At 38.0% G+C, this 15548-nt stretch overlaps 1 protein-coding gene and 1 long non-coding RNA gene across 2 annotated transcripts in view; both read right to left on the minus strand.

Annotated features, from left to right (window-relative positions):
• The window catches only part of phf21b (PHD finger protein 21B), a 90756-nt gene extending 88191 nt beyond the window's left edge, over positions 1–2565 (minus strand). The window contains exon 1 of the mRNA XM_012850553.3: positions 2158–2565. Coding sequence (XP_012706007.1) covers positions 2158–2211 — 54 coding nt within the window. The 5' untranslated portion in view covers positions 2212–2565. The remainder of the gene's footprint in view (positions 1–2157) is intronic.
• Positions 2566–12711: 10146 nt separating this feature from the next.
• On the minus strand, positions 12712–13202 carry LOC110366726. Its single transcript, XR_002426926.2, has 3 exons — positions 13143–13202; positions 12925–12978; positions 12712–12834 (listed from the first exon to the last, which is right to left on the minus strand). It is a non-coding gene; the product is annotated as an uncharacterized LOC110366726 (long non-coding RNA).
• Between the last annotated feature and the right edge of the window lie 2346 nt (positions 13203–15548).

A 15548-nucleotide genomic window follows, 5' to 3' on the forward strand; every position in this document is an offset into this window, starting at 1 on the left:
CATTTTAACCCGTTTTTGCTGCTTTAAATGGCCCATCTTGAAATCTATATCACTTTCCGGTACTATGATAAGTCAGCTCTGATTTATTTAGAACTAAAAGGAAAGAACAATTTAGAACGTATCCTTTATCTTATTTGTAAGTGTCCAAAAAACATCAGCTTCTAAAGCGTTTGTGTCAGTTTATCCACTTTAGACTGGATTCAACTTGAAAAAGTACAATACTTTGAGTTTTAACTTTTTCAGCCCCGATGAAACTATTCCGTTTGATGGTTCTGAAACCTTTGTTTCCTGTGAAAATAAAACATAACTTAGTATCGAGGCTATGTAGATTAAGACTGATTGTCAAAAATGTATGCAATGAATGATGAAACCTTCCAATCTCCCTGTGACCTTTAACATGTAGGGCACTGCGATTTTAAAAACATTACAGTAGGGACAGAATTGGTAAATATTGCAATAGCAATATTAGTTGCAATATATGCCCATTTATTTTTCTTTTACTCACATTCTCATCTGTGCTTCCTACACTGTGTGACCTTTAGCACTTTGGGCAACATCATTTGTGTCTGTTATGAGCTGCAGCTGTTGTGAGACTCTGTCCAACCAGCAAAATGTTCCCGTTGGCATGAAAAATGAGAGTTCATAACACTTAATACATTAGTCAACAATTATTGCACTCCAAAGAGTCATTTGTAATGTGAATATCGCACAGATCGATACTGCGATAATGATACAGTTGCCATATATTGTGCAGGATTAGCTGTAAGAATGTATTGTCGTGAGAGTCCAACTAACAGGCTGAATACATATTATGATTCATAAAAGGCTTAATAAATAATAAACAATGCAATAAGAGTTTGTATTTAATATTAAATTACGTAAAGTTTGACCAGTGTAGATCAAATGTTCTTTGTGCAATGATTAAAAGAATTTTGTTTTGGCTTTTTTTCCTTTTGCCTCATTTTACTTTTAAAAATGCAACAAACTTTGCATAAATCAGAAACTGCTTTACAGAATGTCTTTTGAGACAAATTAATACAGTCTGATTAGTCAAAGTAATGCACTTTTCATTTTACACCAATTAAAACCTAAACATTTTAAAAGAACAAAAGTTTCACCATAAACTGTTCAAAACAAATGTTTGACAAGTAGTCAATCGTTAAAATTACTTTTTTGAAGAAGAAGAAGAACCTGCATTTTAACTTTTACATAACAAAATAAGAGGTTTATTTGTTTGGATAATGTCTCTTTAGGATGAAATAATTTAGTAAGGTACATGGGTTTTTCTTGCAGGACTTGGGTCCAATTATTTTAGAACCAGAGCTGATCAAAGCTAGCTGCTAAAAGAAAAAAAAAACTGCGGAACAGCCCTTTAATGAGGTGGCCCCATCCGCACACTAACTTCAGCACCGTTCGACCCACTCAAAATGGACGCTAAAATCTTTTAACATTGCACAAGTTTGAGAAGAAAAGATGGCCACTTTTCCATCCAGTACGTAGCTACGGACACTTCAGAGCTGCAGTCCTCCTTCCGAGCTGCTGCTCAGGGAAACTTCCCAACACTGAAGTCGATGCGAGGCTAATAAAAAAAGGCAGGCCGGGTTATTTCTGGGAGAGAGTTGATGATGTTAACCGGAGCAGATTTATGCTGATAAAGTTTCTCCCTCACTCCCCGACCAGCCAGCCATGCCGGCTGGAAGCCCACAAACAACCCGCTAACCTGTGGGTCCAGCTTCATCCCAGTTTGAAAGCAATTCGGGAGCTGGAGAAAAAAAAAATCAACAAAAAAACAAACAAAAACAAAAAACAAAGAGGCGATGATTTATAAAAGTGTGTGAAGTTTAAAACAGGGGAGGAACAAAGCGGGCTCAGTTTGTAGCAGCTCATAAATATTCAGGTCGCGTCCAGATCGCCACAGTCAGCCAGCACCCCCGCATCAACACTCCAAATTCTCCCAGAAAACAGCCTTCACCGGCGGATAAAGTAGTGCTGAAAAGTCGCTATAATGGTTCGCCCTGGCAGAGGCAGACGTTCCCGTTCCCAGCGACATGTCGCATAGTTTTCCTTCAACCCTCGGAGTGTTTGATCTCTCCCTGCTGCTCTCACTCTCCCAAACAGCGATAAATAGGGACAGAAACAACACCATGTTTCACTTACCTGATGACACTGGAGCTCCACTTTCAGCGCCTCTTGCAGGCCCTGTAGTTCCATGTTCCCACCAGGAAAACACTTTTCTTCCACTTTGGACGCGACCGAGACCAAGTTTGAGTGAATTAAAGATTTTTTTTAAAGCGACAATAACAATTGAAAGAAGAACTACTCCAGGCTGCAGAGCAAGTTCTCGCTTCTTTTTACACAGGCTGGGACTCATCACCCACTTTCCGCCCGTCTCCAAAAGTGCTCCAAACCCCACGGAACGGGCCCGAGTCCAGCACGGTTGCTCTCCGGGACACTGTCGAACTTGAACGGCTCCAAAGCGGTACCGGTTCGCCGTTTCTTTCTGTAATTTCGAGTTAAAAAACGGGGACTATATTTTGTCCGAGTCCGCGCCTTGATTTCACTTTGCCTGGGGAAAAGTTGCGCTTCGGCTGTCAATGGTAATTCTGGAGTTCCCGGATGGAGCAGACCCCCACTGACTGGGCATGCGCACTAAACACATGGAGCAAAGTGAAGGAATCACAGCCAGGAGTGGTTTCTGATTTAAAAAGTGTTTTATTTACACCTGTAGAGACAAAATAACTCAGCCGCACACATGAACACACATTTTAAATAAATAAAAAACACAATGTCTGACTTGGATTAGATAAAGTATGAATCCATTATTTTTCATTTATTTTTGTATTTATTTTCGACTGTAAAATCAAGTTTATTTTATAAATATAAAGTATCGAGACAGATACAGCAATGTGAGCTATATTCACAACCATATTAATCCAGAAAACTCTCAATATCCTCAGATCAGTCTTTAAACTGATCTGATAACCTAAATAACTTTTTCATTTAAGCTTAACTTCACTGAAATTTGAGTTTCAAGCAGTGTATGCATCTAAAGTTGTTAAAAGTTAAAAAGTTATTGTTATTATCACATTGCTATTTAAAATACTTAAGGTGATAAATGCACTTTTTAACTTCTACTTAAAGAATAAATGTTTCATGGACCCAAGTGTTTATCTAACCAAAGTTCAATTTAACGGAGTGATTCCAGAGTATTAATTAAAAGTAGGGGGAGGTTATTCCAGTCCTTGAGGACTGGACTTCTGGGTGTCAAACACACCTGATTTGAATATGTCATCAGCAGGCTCCTACAGAACTTGCTGAAAAGCTGAGGAAATAATTCAAGTATTTGAATCAGCTGTGTTGGAGCAGCGACAGATCAACATGTATGGCAGCTGGCTGCATGCCATCTACCTTGACCAGACATAACATTGAAAACAGTTTGGTTTCCAATAAAAACTGAAATTCTCACACTACCCCATCTTTCTTTTTTCAACACATCAAATTGAAAAACAAAAAGCCTCTTTTCTGAGCTGCTTTTAGATTGTCTAATTGAACTTTCATTTATCTGTGACTCAAAGAAACGTAACTGTGGTTTGTTTTTCTCATCTTGTAGTTCACGCAGTAGCCTATGCCCAAATATGCTTTAAACAGGAAGATGGAAATTACATGGAGGCACGGTCATGCAATATGAAGCAAAACGGAGCCTTTCTGGGTGACCTTCTGCTCTCTTCTCATGTGCAATGTACATTGAAGACTCCAGCTCACATTCGGTGTAATACATCCAGGTAATAAACTTCATGATGTTTGAAATTATAGTTTATGTTGTACCTGTATAAAAGTGGTATTTTGTTTATTTTTCCTAAACATATGTTTGTTTTCAAAGAGCTTTATTATAAATTAGCATTTCAAATTTCTGTTTAAAGGATTCCATTCTACAGTGCTTTGCAAGAATTTTGTTCATTTACAACCTCTAATTTAAATTAATCCCAATTATTGTCTTGTGTTAGTGATATATGAACACAATGTACAGCAGGATTGTAAAATGGAAGAAAAAAAAAGCATATGTACTTTCAAACATTTAGTGAAAACAGAAATCTCTAAAAAGTCCCTTTACTTCGACCCAAGGGTGTCCACTGCTAATGTGTCTGTAGCAGCTTTATACAGCTAGATGAATATTTATGCCCATTTCACTTTGCAAAATGACTCAAGCTCAACTGTATTGGGTGAAGAGCCTCTGACAAGAGCATTTTACAAGGCTTGCCACAGAGTATCAGGTGGATATGACTTTGAGCTTTGACTTGGCCATTTTTACACATCAATACACTTTGATCTAAACTCTTCAATTGTACCTCTAATAGGATTTCTGTCCTGTTAAACTTCTGCCCTCTGTCCAGGATTGTCTTATATTTAGCTTCATCCATCTTCCCATTAACTCTGACCAGTTTCCTTGTCTATACTGAACAAAACCATGATGCTGCCACCACCATGTTTCACTGAGTAGTTAATGTGTTCAGGGTGACCTGGTGTCCAAACAGAATGTTCTGCATGTAGGCCAAAAAGTTCAGCTTTAGTCTCATTTGATCAGAGCTTCTTCTTCTTCTTCTGTTTGATGCTTAGGGGATGGGATATTATTTCAGAAACTAACACTGATTTAAACTTCTCCAGAACTTTCTCTCTGACCTGTGTGCTGAGTTACTATGTCTTTACGATGCTGGTTGTTCACTGATGTTCTCTAATAAACCTCTGAGGCCTCCATAGTACACAGTAGAAGAGAATAAATATAATTTCATATTTATTTCAGTTTGTAAAACAAGTTAAAACTGTATATAATCTGAAATTAAATTCACACAAATGCACTACTTTTTGTTGGTCTATTGCATCAAAGCTCAGTAAAATACACAAACAAATAAACATTTGGAATATATGACCTTCAGTATGATTGATCCTTGAGATCAATTTTATTGTACTCAAAACATAGAAGCACAATTCTGTTCAGTTTGTTATGTTTTAGTAAACAGATGGTTGGTTGATCCTGTTTGTCGAGGAAAAACTGCTTTGCTTTTGAACTTTTAAACATTTTAGTCGTTTATTCACACTCCAACATGGATCATAACCACACTGTAACAGCATGTTTGAAAATGGCAGCATGAACATTAACAGACACAACTTCTTGATAGAGGACAGGGGAGTGCAAAAAACAGAAAATAAGACATGTCAGCTTGACTTTTAAAAGCCTCCAAATAAGTCCTTCTTTTTTAAAAGCAATCTGCTCTGGAGACACAAAGAGGTCAAATGATTCTGTTGGTTCACAGAAATCCTCCCTGTTTTCCTCCATTTCTCCCTGCCTGAACCCCATCGCCTCCTTCTTCCTCTTCCCACCTCGTCTCAGCAATGATTGGTCAACAACGGAAAGAGGTGGAGGCGCTGAGCCAATCGGGAGTTGTGACTACAGAGAGACACGGAGGGCAGCCAATGAGCAGCCGAGAGACAACAAAGAGGCGGTCCTTCACGCTGGAGTATGTGATCGGAGAGTTGATGAGAAGCAGAAATGGCAGTTATTGCTTGAGTTCGTAGTTTTAGTCGACGGAACCAACTTTGATACGGAGAATTAAACCTCGGTGAAATAACTAGGCTGCTTATACGCAGTTATGTGATCATTGTGGGAGTTTTAAAGTATGTTTAAAGGCACGACGAGGGGCGAAACAGCAGAAAGCAGCACCATGGACAGAGGAACCCGACTCTGTTAAAGCTGGCGTCCTCAGTTTGGCCACGAACAACAACACAGTTGAGCTAAAATTGGATTTGTTTGAGTAAACATTGACCGGAGTTCGGCTGTAAAGCTCCCAGGAAAAGTTGCAGCAGTGTCGGTAGCTCCCCTCCCGCTGACCCCCTCCCCCACCCGGCCAGCTCTGCTGCTACAACCGCCTCTAATTTCCATTTCACGGCTGAGCAAGTGAAACTCCTCAAGTCCTCCCGGTGCTGCTCCTTCTGCGACACAGACTTTACAAGAAGGCAGCAGCTGTTTAACTGTTTCTACTTTTATTTATTCTCCTGCAGAGCTGCAGCAGGAAGGTCATTGTGAGCCCCCTCCACCCAGTGTGTGTCTGTTCACCCATTATTTGGATTTTATGTAGCGTTCAGGTCGTGGTCAGACTTCTGATCAGCCACCAGGGGGGACAGGAACAAAGCTTTTGTTTCAACCTACCTCCAGACATCCAGGAAACCTTTGAATACACTGAAAAGCATAATAGATAGCTGGTGGGGGGAAAAAACTTGGAGGGCAGAAAAATGTTGTATAAGGAAAGGTGCAAATATGAGATAAATTGCTATGAATAAACCCCCCCAAAACCCAGAGAGGTTTAAGGGTCATTGAGACAACAGAAACAGACAGCATGATTTCAAAAATATATGACAAAGTGGCTAGTGTTGACATGCGGCTAAGACTTTTTTCTCATTTTGTTATAAGTACAAACTTCAACGTATTTGGTTCAGTTTTATGTCACAGACCAGCACAAGTAGTGGGAGAAAACATATGTGTTGATTTGCATATAAAAGTTGGAAAACTGTGGAAAGCAGTTGTATTCATCCCCTTTATCCCGATAGACCTAAATAAAATCCAGTGCAACCAATGGCTTTCTAAATTCACCTGGTTGGTAAATAGAGACCTGTGTGTAATTTAAATCCAGCTGTTCTGCGAAGGCCTTGGTGGTTATTTGTAGAACATTAGTGACATAAACACCATTTTGAAGACCAGGGACCAACACATAGGACAGATCAGGGAGAAGGTTGTGGAGAAGTCTGGGGCAACACCTGCAGAAAATCACTCAAGCTGCTCTGCACACTGCCGAAAGAAAGCCAATAGGCCACATATATTACCTTCTTAGAATGGCTCTGTCAACGTCCACACCTAAATCCAACTGAGAATCTGTTTTTAGACTTGAAAAATTATGTTCACAGATGTTCATCATCCAGTTTGAATGACCTTGAGCTGTTTTACAAAGAGGAAAAGGGCAAAAGTTTCAGTCTACATATGTACATAGCTGGTAGAGACATACCCACAAAGTCTTTTAGCTGTATTTGCAGCACAAGGTTGTTCAGTCAAGTGTAGCAATAAGAGGGATGGATGCAAAAGCCAACCACATTTTTCCGATTCTTATTTGTAAAAAATCTAATTCATAATTATGTAGACCTTTAAAACACAACAAACCTACAGCACACATTGAAACTTGTGGTTGTGATATAGCCTTGCAAATCTAAATACACACGATAACTCGTGCATGGCCACCCGATCACTGTGTTGGATCATGATAAAAACAACAGGGCCTGTCAATACGAAGATGGAATCTACAGTCTTCCTATTTTTAGGTGAGAGTAGGAGGTCTGGATTGATGGGTGAGTCAAGACTAGATTTTCACAAACATTAAAAATTTCTCTGATTTTAAGGAATCTCGAGAAAAGTTTAAAAATAGAGCAGAAATGTCCTACTTGTGAGATGTAGTCTCTCTGATTGAAGATAAGCAATTAAACTTCACAAATGTGTTTAAAGTATGAAAGTAAAGTGGATACTAGTCTTTATTATGGGAATCAGTCCAAACATGATGGCGTGAAATACAAAGGCTTCGAAATAATAAGGACATACTTCATAAATCTAAGAAAAATAAACATTATTATCCCAAAAGTTTAATCTGCCTCAAATATTCAGTTGGGCTTTCAAAGCACATCTGTATTGTGTAAGCTGTCCTGACAGACTGAGTCACAATCCTAAAACTTTTTGGGGCTATCTTGAAATAATAATAAAAAAAAATGAAAATATTTCACATTTCCATTTAGTTTTATTGTAATGTTGACAGTTTAAAATTATGATATTTAAATGTTTATCTCATAAACCAATCCCACATAAAGTTATAATCTTTAAGATTGATCTTTTTTCTGATGTTCCCATTCCTTACAATTCATAATAGTAAGAAATATGTAATATTCCCAATATGTAATTTAATTTTTTCACATCATTACCAGCTCTTTCTTGTGCAGCATTTACAAATTAAGACTAATTTTTATGTTCCTAAAAACAAGCCTCACAGTTTATAGGTCATAGTTGATGCATTTGTAGATTTTTAATTAAAATAACTTAATTTAGGCTAGCATACAGTGAATAAATGACATCAACAATGTTCCGAAAAGGTGTATCAGAACTATCCAACGCCTGCGGGACTGATATTTCTACAGAAATAACACTGTTTGAAAAAAGGATGAGAATCATGTAGCTATCAAGTGGAAAAGTTTACTTCAGACTGATTTTCTCTTTAAAATGTTCACTTCAGCCACGCAGGAATCAAGACAGATTTTCTATCAGCTGGACATTAGTTTTATCTCATAGTCCACCTCGGGCCAGGCCTGGACCGGCCATCTGTTATTTCTGGCAGAACCCACTGAAGCCTGGCTGATCCTGCCGTCCGCCTGACGGGAAATGTTTAACGTGGGATATTTAGAAATCAAACAGCCTGCAGCAGGCAACTCAACTGGCCACGAACACACAAACAAGTCTGAACTTTTCAAGCATTTAGGACATCTCTCTGTGACCATCATCAATAATCTACCTCCAGTTCTGAGGGAAGACATTACTAACAGAAATAGGGTTTGAGTTCAGCTTTGGGTAAAATCATAAAAACACAAGAGCAGGTGTTTTAGTAACTGAAAGCACATGATTTCTGCTTTTTATTCATTCACTGAGAGATGAAACGCTAAGTAAGGAAGACTCATGAATATTAATGGGATCCCATCATTAACTTTATCAGGCGAGACTGAGCAGGAACCAACATAAAAACCAACTTCCAGTCTGTAAAATAGAAAACAAGGACCAGAAGTAAGGACAATATCTTTTTACTTTAGCCTCTTAAGTGCCGATAATTTTAGTCTAAACATAGTATTTCTCAAAATACCCGAATACATATTTTTATTTCTCTTGACAGATCTGTAAATGATGTTGACAATTGATCAAACATATATGTTTGAAGAAAACGGATCTTTTCAGCCTTTTTTCAGGTGTCTAAAAGCCTATAATTGGTCTAAAGTTTTCATGTAGTAAGAGGTTAAATAATGATAAATGTATTGGATGTAAGGCAGTTCTAAGCATTTTATAAACTGGTTGATTCCCCTTCTTTTTTCTCTGTCCGGTTCTATATTCAGTTGTTGGGATTAATCCTTCTAGTATTGTTTCAATCTAGATTGTTCCCCTGATTGGTTCTCTGCTTCATTCTACTGGTTGGGTTCTTGGATGGTTCCCAGGTTGTTGTTTTTTCCTGGGCTTGTTCCCTTAGTTGGTTCCCTGGTTAGCAAGGCCGCTTAATTCCAGTTGCTGGTTCAATGGCTGGTTCTTCTTGGTTCCTTCATCAGCTCCATGGTTGGTTCTCCTGAGTCAGTTCCTGATTAGTTCTCTGGTTGGGTCTGTGGTCAGTTCCCATTTTTGACTCTCTTGGTTGGTTCAAGGGTTGATTTTCCCAATCAGTGTCATAGTTTGTTTTCCTGTTGTTCGTCCTGGTTGGTTCAGTGGTTAGTTCCTTTGGTTCTGTCCCCTGGGTAGGTCCTCAGCTTGGTTCTCCTGATTAAGTTTCCATTTACTCTTTAATCTTTGATTATCATCCTGCCTTTGAGAAACGATTTGACTTTTCTCCATCTGGTTCACTAAAGCCTCTCAGCCTCTGGACTGATGCCTATATTTAAATCCTTTTAGTTTCAGCTCTGCTGGTTACGTGGTCTAATTATACAATAATTGATTTTCCTCAATGGAAATAGTACAGCTGGCTGCAGAGTTAATTTATTTCACGGGTTCTGCCATTACTTGACCATAAGACAATTTCAGCCCGCTGTTTTAAGAGCTACTACTGAGAAACTTAGAAGTCATTTCACTCAATCAGGACCTTCTTTGAACAACTCTATTGGACCAGATGAGAAGTGAAAATCAACAAATTGTACACAGAAGAGACTACGGCCGCCAGTTAAATGTGTCCTGACGTTAGCAGTGATTCTCCATCACCAGAGAGCTTCAAACGGTTCCTCGACAATCGGCTTTGCTGCCTGCAGGCCGTCAAGAGGCCAACAATGTTTCCTGCTCTGCTGATGAACAGATTCTCTGACATTTGTAAGGATTGTGTCTTTGGGCTTGTGAAACGTAAATGTCAGCCAGGATCACTCAGTGTGCTGGCAGCAGAGATCAGAGCAGAGAAACGAACCTGCAGACACACAGCTCCAGTTCATGCTCACTTTATTAAAACCTCGCCCAGTTTTCACCTGTCAGTCTGTCAGATGGTGCTAGACTTGAAAGAGGATTGATTATGAAGAAAACAACCTTTTCATATCTGTCACTGAGATTTTGTACGTGTTCACAAATCCTCTCAAAGCATTTCTTGTAAAGATGATATTACATCACACAGACTGTTATTTAGAGTGATGTTAAGTCCGTTTAAATTTCAGCACATGTCGATCTAGATGTGGTCTGGGTGATCCCTGGGTCTGGTTCTCTTGACTGGTTCCCTGGTTAGTTCAAATGGTTGGCTGAGATGGTTGGTTGTCTGGCTGATCCTTCAGGTTGGTCCCCAGGACTGATTCTCTTTACTTTTTTCTTTGGCTGGTTGTCATGGTTAGATTTTCTGGTTGGTTATTTGACAGGTTCCCATTGTTGTTAATCCTCCTGATTTGGCTTCCTGGTTGGTAACCCAGTCAGTTTCCTGGTGCGTTCACTGACTGATTCACCAGAGACCTGGACAAGGTAATGTTTTTTTTTTCTTTCCTGAAAGGTTTAAAGCAGCATTTATAAATGTTCTGTGGAGGAAGGAATTCAATAACCACTTCCTCTTTATTTGAGGATCAGTTTTTCATCAGTTCTATGATTTTCTTACTTGTTCACACCCTTTTTACAGAGTCTGAGTCCAGGTCTGTAATTAGATTAAAGTAAAATAACATATGAATGAAGCACAGCTCTTCAGCGTCTCAGCTCTCTGCACCTGTCAGATTTCAGAGGATGTTTTTTGTCTCCTGCTGCTGCGCTGACAGCGTGGAGGTAAAGCTGCTGAAGCGATACTCTCAACAATCACACAACGCAGCGAGGCGGTGACCCAGTTCTCTCTTTCAGAGCTTATTTCCTTTACTTCACCAAAAATAAATAAACACAACTCTGTTACGAAGTTGCTTTGGCGCCCAGCCGAGCAGATAAACCCAGTAGCTCTGCCTCCGAGCTTGTGGTATTAGAACAAAACATAAACAAAACTAGCCGTCCCATCAGTTCTGCTGATGGGAGCAGCAGAAAAGTGGATGGCTTGGCTGGAAGTTGTCATGCAGCAATAATATGGTGACATGCTGATTAGTCAAGGCCTGTTTGTGTGTCAGAAGGATGCAGAAGGCTGCAAATGCAAATGACCAGAGTCATAAATTATGATTTTTTAAAGATGCAATTTAACATACTTGTCCACACGAAAGGAAAATAAGCAGCTTAGTGTAGCCTAACAATAACCAGTTTACAAAAATATCTGTAATCTAAAACATATTGGCTCAGTTGAGCCCTCATCTTCACTCATGAGAAGAACAGTAAAGTTACAAAAACAGAGGAAATCTTACACTAAAACAATGAAATAATTTCAACCCAGAAGCAAACACGGTTGCAAGAAAATTAAATGGAAAAAAGTCTAAAACCTTCCAAAAATCCCAATATGTTTTGTTTTCCTCTCCACATCTTTTGTTAAATTTCTACATTTCACATTGACATCAGTAGATAAATTAAACGTATTCATTTTGTGTTGTTTCTTTATATATGTATATTTATATAAAACATTTGTCAGTTTAATTTTACATTTTTATAAACTGATTTATAAACTGATCTCTTTTTTTAATAATATAACCTAATTGCTAATGAAAAACACATAAAACTTCAGAATCTCTGTTACAGAAATAATTATTTTTTTGTTTTTTAATGGTACATAATAGTTTTTACTGTCAATATCACTGGATGATAAAAAACAAGTGTTTCAGGAGTTGTGAGGAAGGACCAAAGTGGCAGCAAGACATCAGCAGGCGTGTAGTGGAAATAATGTCTAATGGAGTAAAACCAAGAAATAAACAACATAGCACAGGGATCAAAAACAGAGCACGGAAACAGGGGAAAACAGACAATGGAAACAGCTAAGGAATACAGGGTATGAAAACAAATGACGCAATACAGGTGGAAAAAAAACCCTGGAACTTAAATACAACAGGGAATCAACGGAAAATGCTCAATACAGGTGAGAGGGATAACTAACACAACATCCCAGCATCATGACAAGGGGTGTCCAAGTCTAGTCGATGGGAGCTACTGTCCCGCAACTTTTAGAGAAATGGTTCTAAACCAGGTTCTAATTCAGACATGTTTGGAACAAGAATGCATCCAAAAGTTCCCAAAAATCTCACATCTCCATTTATGTGTTGGAAAGATTCTCCTGAGGTGTTTTGAATGATCAGCACGACTCATGCAGCATTTACTAAACCATGCTTTTCATGAATATACTTGAATTTGAACTCCTGCAGCTCTTTGCTCCTGTTTGATCGGAATTCATTATTAATCAGTATAATTCAATCGTCTCCATCTGATTATCTCCGAGTCCCTTCAGTGTTTGTGAAGCCACTTCATATCAGAGCAAACAGTCTGTAATCAGCAGCTTTAAAGAGGCTGACGGGTGAACTCATTTATCAGAGTGATATTTCCCAGGTGGAGGATTGGCTGTGCAGCCTGTTAGGAGCTCTGATGTGAAGCAGCAGGGAGGAGGAACTCCTAAAAACCATCAGACGACGAGCTGTTGGCGCTGCAACCTGCAGAGAGGCATCAAACAACGTCTTCATACATCTGCTGCGTCTGTTCTGCTCCGGCTGATGAGAAACGAAGGACTGCTGTTTCTTTACCTTCATCTGCACCTGGTAGTCAGAACGACCCAAAACACTGCAGCCGAAGTCCTCCTAAGCACAGACGAGCAGATCTGTAGTGAGTCCCTGACCGGGCAGACACCAGTCAGGCCTGTTCAGCTTGATTTGGTTAAAACCTAGGTTTGAAGATTACTGTTTGTATAATTTTATTAGTTTTTAAATTAAATTAATTATTATGTTTGGTTCATTTTACCTACCTAACTTTATTCTTATGAGGAAGGCAAGTTTATTTCTATAACACCAATTAACCCACCAGGCGATTCAAAGTGCTTCACATGACAGGGAAGGAAAGACAAAGAGAAAAGGAAGCAATGCATAAAACAGGTGTTTTAAATTGGTAATTAGTCAGATTATTTGATCAAAGCTGCTGTGAATAAAAAAAAAAAAAAGTCCTGATTTAAAGAAACCATCAATTTCTGCACATTTCAGGTTTTCTGGGATATATTTTCCATAAACGAGGAGCATATACTAAATGCTGGTCCTGGAAACGCTGAGTAAGCAGGTCTCTGAAGACCTGAGGGCTCCGCATGGCTCAGACTTAACAAGCAGCGCCGATGTGTATTTCAGCCAAAAAAAAAAAACATTTAGTGGTTTACAGCACAGCAGCAGAATATTAAAATATATTACTTGATTCATACACATATATTGAAATTTTGTCTCTATATTTTCATGTTGAGAGTAGGACTAAAACACAGAAAGGAACTTGGGATGAGCATGGCAGAGGTTTAATAATAGAAACAGAAAACGTACATATTTTAAACAAGTACAAGACATGGGGCACAGGCAATTACCAAAACCAGCAAAGTACGATGAAAACCAGTGAGCTTATATGAGGAAAGGGCGGAGAATGACATTAAATGCAGATTAACTAAACAGGACTTTAGGAATAGCTGTGGATGGGGAGCAAACAGATAGAGGGAAGGTGAATAATAAACACAAATGATGCTGAACTAGACTCAAAAAAACTGCAAACCAAGGAGAGAAAGATTAAGACTGATCTTGAGGATTGGATCAAGATCAAAACACAAATGAAAACCAAAACATCATAAGATATATACTATAATTGTTTTTTTCTTGTTACTACAGGTATTATTATTTTTATTTTTTTTTGCTTAATTTTAAAACATCTTCCACTAGTTATATGTTGCCATGCAGCAAGGACGTCTGGGGTTCCAGCTCTTGGTTGAACCTGGGGTCTTTCTGCATGTGGTTTGCATGTTCTTACTGTGCATATGTGTGTCTATAGATGTACTCATCCATGCTATTCTTTGTATGTTTTGTCCTCAGATATTCTCAGTTCTTTACATGTTTTTTATGAATATCTCATATTTAAATTATATATATATATATATATATATATATATATATATATATATATATATATATATATATATATATATATATATATATATATATATATATGATAGAAAATGAATGAATATCACTTGTATTCTAAATATAAAAATATAAATTTCCTTTAATTTTTGGCTATACATTTTGTGGCTTTAACCCTTTAGGCCTAAAGTTTTAATCTTGTGATAATTGATGTAAGCACAACACCAGGAGGAGCATCGTGACAAGGAGATTTAATAATGAAAACATAAACATGGGACCAGGGTGACGGCAACAGAAAAACCCAACAATGAAAAATGAACCTAGGGACTAAATCAAAAGAAGAAGAAGAAGAAAAGATGATGTCCTAAAATATTTAGTATTTTATGTATCCCTATAATTTAAAGAAAATCTATGATTTACCTGATTGCCTGGTCTGTCTCTACATCCGGGTGGTTCTGGTGGATTAATTTGTTTCCTTTGTTTATTTCACATATTTTCAAATCTGTTTGCAGTAGAAACTGATTTAAGCAATCATTGTGTTTTTCTGCACTGGATCCTGTTAAAAAGAAACAAACAAAAAACCCAACGAAACAGCAGAACCTCTGATCTCTATGTTAAAGCTCAGATAATTTAAATTCTTTTTTCTTAATGAAGCCAACTTTTAAGGTCATTAAGAAACATCAGCTCTGCTTCATTTCCAGTAATTAATGTCCACATGACCCGGTAATTAATTCAAGCCAATTACGGCTGCATTTCAGCCTAATTGAGATGTAGATCTGTGAGCTGAACAGGCGATTAGAGAGGAGATGTATGAAATGTTGCATTAAATAAAGTGACAGTCGGATGTTAATGATTTAATCACAGATAATTAGTCTGAGGAAGAAATTCTAGGGCAAGCTTGAAAACATAAAAAGACTGTTGGTTATACCGAACTCCATTCAAAAACACCTGACTTTAGGCTTCTGTCTATCCTCTGCAGTGTTTAAACGATTGAATGAATGAAATGCTTGGAACAAATAGATTACTGTAAAGAATAAGTGAATTAGTCAACAGATTAATAAGTGAGTGAAAAAAACAAACACTTGAATGAATAAATGGATCAATGTCAATGTCAAATTTATTTATATAGCACTTTAAAAACAGGTATAAAACTGCACCAAAGTGTTTTACAAAAAGACAACAACAATCAACAAAACAGAATGGGAAACACTGCTTCAAATAAAAGCCAAAGAATAAAAATAAGTTTTAAGAGGTGATTTAAAATGATC

Source organism: Fundulus heteroclitus, chromosome 17 (assembly GCF_011125445.2).
Source record: "Fundulus heteroclitus isolate FHET01 chromosome 17, MU-UCD_Fhet_4.1, whole genome shotgun sequence".
NCBI lineage: Eukaryota > Metazoa > Chordata > Actinopteri > Cyprinodontiformes > Fundulidae > Fundulus > Fundulus heteroclitus.